Raw genomic sequence first — 4,716 nt, forward strand, 5'->3', positions numbered from 1 at the left:
CAAATTTGACTATTCCAAAACGTACAACTGTGGTAACTTACTTTTGTTACTTGATTTATCTTGTGTAGTAATTTAGGATCTCTCTAGTAAAAAAAGTAAAAAATCAGGTTAGGTAGAGTTTTCAGGATAGAAACAAACAAACAAACAAAAACAATACATGCATTGCGCATCCGTGGGAGGGTACTATGATACCACTACACCAGATGCGCTATTAGTCATTATATGAATTATTAAATTCACAATTCACTAGTGGCTACTGGCTAGGAATCTTACACATTTGAACAAACTGTATTTCTCTTTAGAACCTCAGAGAGTATTTATCTCAACAAAATTTAATTACAATATAAGATACAAGATCACTTCAATTGCTCGTTAGAAAAATGAAGGGAAACAAAATAGATTTTACCGGCATCCTAACTCGACTCTTGAATCTGGATTGATGGTCGTGTTAACACATAACTTCTGAAGGTCGATGTAACCAATTATGGTGTCGTCAAATACGACATCTTGAAGCTCAGCTCCTTCGAAAGTAGAACCTGACAATACAGTGTTCTTAAATATAGCACCTTTAAGATTAGCTTTTCCAAAATTAACCCGATCTATAACGGCATTGGTGAAATCTGTGCCTGCAAAACAATTTATAATTATTGTTACTATCTCATACTACAGAACTGGGTTCCATTGGTATTTAATTTCATGATTTTCAGTTTTTGCGGATTTCCAAATTCATCATGGTTTCTTTTCTTCCTTTGATTTTGTCCAACTTGTACTGGGCTCGTGTCCAAGGAATATATTTGAGACTGTAGCCCTACGTTCTTCAAAATGTTTAACTGGTCGCGTAAGTCCTAGAGTCATGCGCATGTGTGTCTATTTCTCTTTTTTGATATAATTTTGCCAAATTAGATTCACAGATAACGAGCTCCAGGGTTCTCATGAGCCAATATCAGCTTCACGTGAATTTTCGAATATATTCAGATAATGCGCATGTGTGCCTATTTCTCTATTTTGATATAAGTTCTTAAGACTTCATGATCAACGGGTACTGTATATATTCAAACCATATATGCTACTGAATGAATTATCTCATTCCACAGGGGAAATAATGGAGTTACCTATGAAGCTTGCTCCCACAGCATAAGCCTTGGACATAACCACTTCAGTCATATCTGCACCATCAAATTTTGCGCCTGACATTAGAGCAGCCGTAAGTGACTTCCCTTTCAGGTTTAATTTCTCATTTGTGAAATCACAGAACCTTAGATCAATTGGTGTATCATAAACACCATTTGCTTGACCAATTGTATTCCCGACAAATGCATGTTCGCACCGGTCCGGGTCCGTTGATAAGGGAGGCAGCCTCTGCAAGCCAGGGTCCACAATAGTGTTATTGAAACCCCTACATAGTACTTCAAAACTACGATTAATGTAGTTAGAATGGTGACAAAAGTACTAACTTAAGGTTAGAAGACTTAGTTTGCTCTATATGTTTGATGGTCCCACATAAAGATGATGCAAGGGCTGATTCCCGGCGAGGATAATCATGCGAGTCTTAATGACGATGATCTACAAAGTGAAAGGTGACATTCTCACCAAGAATGACCCTTAGAAGACTAGAACATCTCAAAGTGGGTCTAAACCAAATAGGCAATTAGAGGCCTGATTAATGATGCATAGTTACTAAAGTATGATACTTACCAATGAGTTTAAAAATTTGTGATCATCCACACATGGATTTAATCCCGAGGAACCATCGACTACGGTCCATGAAAACCATGAAAACCACTCGCGAAAATCGGGAGCAAAATGAATATTCAGATCCTCCCGAGTCATCTGTCCCATCTATTTGGATCCTATTTCCATGGCATCTAAAGGGTAAATGTTATCGTCCCAAGTTGAGGCACAAAGAGATCTGGGACATGACAAAAAATGAGAAAATTTATTTTTTTGATTCTCGTTGTTATTTCCCAATTGCTTTTTTCATTTCATTTTCCAGTAACCACGGGATATCCACAAGAAAGGTAGCAGCACTCAAGCTTATGGCTGGCTGCGTCTCTAACAAAGGATTAATCCAACATATGCCTGTAGCTAATTCCAAGTCTCAATATGTTGAGGATAGTGTTTAACGGGATGTTGACATTATGATCATTTCCAACAAAGTATGCAAGTTGATCAATGAGTACATAGTTGACATAAGAAAAAAGGTTTTTTTTATTTGAATATTGATTTCATGATATTAAGGCAAGAATGAAAAGACCACAGAGAATACATGTTATTCACCTGATTAGCCGCAATCACAGGTGAAGCAGATGACACAGCCCAAACAGCAAGCAACCCCAACGCAGCATTCTTAAATTCCTTAATTTGTAAGACACCTGGTTTGCTCTCAATAACTGCACCCCGACAACAATGAAAAAACCAAATCAGACCTACTATATAAGTCTAATATTCTCAAGCTAGAACTCCTTTAACTGAACTACAATTGACATTGAAAAGTCATTCTTCACTGATGTTTAAAATTTATTTATTTATTTTTGCCTAAAATTTCAAAAAATAAACATAAGAGAGGTGTCAAGAATTCGGTTGTGTCATTTGTGGCAGTTTTCAGAAAAACAAACGCAGTAAAAATAAAAATAATCTTGAGGAATAGAAGAGTTGCACACAGACAAATAGATAACTGTGGAGAAATTTACATACCAGAAGAAGAAGAGGAATTGAATTGAATTTGTGATGGCTTCTGTGATTTGGGATGATGTTTCGTTGAAGACAAAGGAGAATGAGGAGACGATGAAATTGTTCGCGCCAAAGCAGCTGAAATGGTTGCCATGATAGTTACAGATTAATCTCAACCAAAATGTGTGCAAGGGTCTCTCTCTTATCAGCTCCTCTATTTTCTTCTCTCTTTTTATCAGTTTTTTTTCTTCCTTCCTCTCTCTGGATATTACGTGGCTTCACACGTGGATCGGTTTGCACCACCTCATGTGGATATTATGGGTCTTGAGATTTTCTACTTCATTAGTTCATTTCGGCATAAACATCCTGTTACTGTTAGGGGCGACCCAAAAAAAAATAATTGGGGCTACTAACGGACGCGGATCGCCCGCCCTTGCAACAATACTTAGGGAATGAGCAAACTTCAAGTTTGTTTATTTTACTCCAACTATGGACTCAACAAACATGAAAAATGGATGGCCAAACTAACAAATTTAATGATTTGTTCACTGCGGACCAACATGAGACGTGCGTCTAATTTAGAACTGTGCGGGTCAATAGAATTCGTGGGAGGATCTTCTCCTATCGCCCGAGGCTCTTCCACAACCGCCCAGTACAGTTTCAGTTTCCCAAAAACTAATTTACTACTTCTTTATTCATTTTATCATATTTTATCTCACTTTATCCTATTCTATCTCACCTAAATATAATACAAAATATTTTAACTTTATCCTACAAAAGATTTTATATTAAAAATAAATAATAGTGGAACCCTAGAAAACAATTTTGTTCATTTTGACCGCAGTTCTGTTCATTTTGGTCGCAGTTCCCATAGTGGAAAACGTTGTTTGTTCATCCTCTACAATTTTTCTTTTTTTATCATTGTCATAGGAAGCCCTTAGAGCATCTCCAATGCTAGGGGTGAAGGTCATCCTATATGGAGATCTTAATAATATCTTTTCGTTGGGGGTCATTCTTATGTGGCTAAAACAAATAAAAGTTAGACCTTCTACCTAAGCTTTCATCTCCAATGCTAAGGTCTTATTATCCTAAAATTTAAAATATTAATGTTTCCTAATTAAGAGAAAATAAAATTTTGGAATAAAAAATGAGGATGTGTCTTTAGACCTGGGGTCGTAGAGAAGGTGAAGATATGACTTTCTGATTTACCCTTTCATATGAGATGGCAGCCTTGTCATCATCTTTAATTAACCTCCACCCTAGCATTGGAGATAAATTTTTGGTAAAAAAAAAAGGTTAAATCTTATGTGTCATGCCTTTTTATGACCTTCACCCTATCATTGGATATGCTCTTAACAAAGAGTTTTAACAAAACCTTTTGACAAAGATTACCAACTGTTGGATCTTTTATATCCGATGGTTATTGTCTTTAATGACATGGCATATAATTTACTTGTATTTTGTGCTTTGGAATTGCATTGTCTTCTACGTATATCTTGTTGTCCCCATTAACATTTTCTGTGTAAAGCTTAAAAACTTTCGCCCTAAATTAAAATTCTTATTTTTCTTAACAAGAGAACTTAGTAATGGATAGTTTATATGTTTTTGTAATTATACAGAAATCATCTCACAAATGTAGGATACATATTTAATGCAGATCTCAAATCTCACATCTTGAATTCAAGAGGACGAATAGAACCTTAATTTGATTAAATGTTAAAAAGTTTTAATAGGGTAAGTTCATATATGATGTAAGATCTCCGAACAACATTAAATATAGAATTCTAGACTTGGCATAGTAGGTCAGTTAAAATCTTCCATCAAGCAACATTGAATCAAGATACAGAGTGAATCAAGCTAATCATGATTATAATTTTAATTTTTTTTGAAGCATATGATTTTAATATAAATAATCACATCCACGTCTAACACAAAATTTTGATTTTTTTAGTTTGCAAGCTCTCTGTTGGTGTGTCGTTTAGTTCACCTGATTCCATATAAACTTCATCATTAACCAAAACCTTCATTCCACTGTCTTCTATGGTT

At 35.4% G+C, this 4,716-nt stretch overlaps 1 protein-coding gene across 1 annotated transcript; it reads right to left on the bottom strand.

Moving 5' to 3' along the window:
* Positions 1-257: 257 nt before the first annotated feature.
* LOC113299043 (thylakoid lumenal 17.4 kDa protein, chloroplastic-like) lies at positions 258-2,887 on the bottom strand. The gene is made up of 4 exons (XM_026547969.1): positions 2,695-2,887; positions 2,278-2,390; positions 1,113-1,359; positions 258-626 (listed from the first exon to the last, which is right to left on the bottom strand). Exons 1-4 carry the CDS (start codon positions 2,822-2,824, stop codon positions 403-405), a joined length of 714 nt encoding a protein of 237 aa, XP_026403754.1. The 5' UTR covers positions 2,825-2,887; the 3' UTR covers positions 258-402.
* Positions 2,888-4,716: the final 1,829 nt, after the last annotated feature.

The sequence above is a fragment of the Papaver somniferum genome, chromosome 7 (assembly GCF_003573695.1).
Source record: "Papaver somniferum cultivar HN1 chromosome 7, ASM357369v1, whole genome shotgun sequence".
NCBI classification, from domain to species: Eukaryota; Viridiplantae; Streptophyta; class Magnoliopsida; order Ranunculales; family Papaveraceae; genus Papaver; species Papaver somniferum.

What these genes read in the sequence shown, in the direction of transcription:
- LOC113299043 (XM_026547969.1), bottom strand. Translation starts at nt 2,824, where the DNA reads ATGGCAACCATTTCAGCTGCTTTGGCGCGAACAATTTCATCGTCTCCT. An exon ending in CAATTCCTCTTCTTCTTCTG is followed by an intron (nt 2,391 to 2,694) that starts GTATGTAAATTT and finishes GTCGGGGTGCAG; the next exon opens with TTATTGAGAGCAAACCAGGT. An exon ending in CTGTGATTGCGGCTAATCAG is followed by an intron (nt 1,360 to 2,277) that starts GTGAATAACATG and finishes CCTGGCTTGCAG; the next exon opens with AGGCTGCCTCCCTTATCAAC.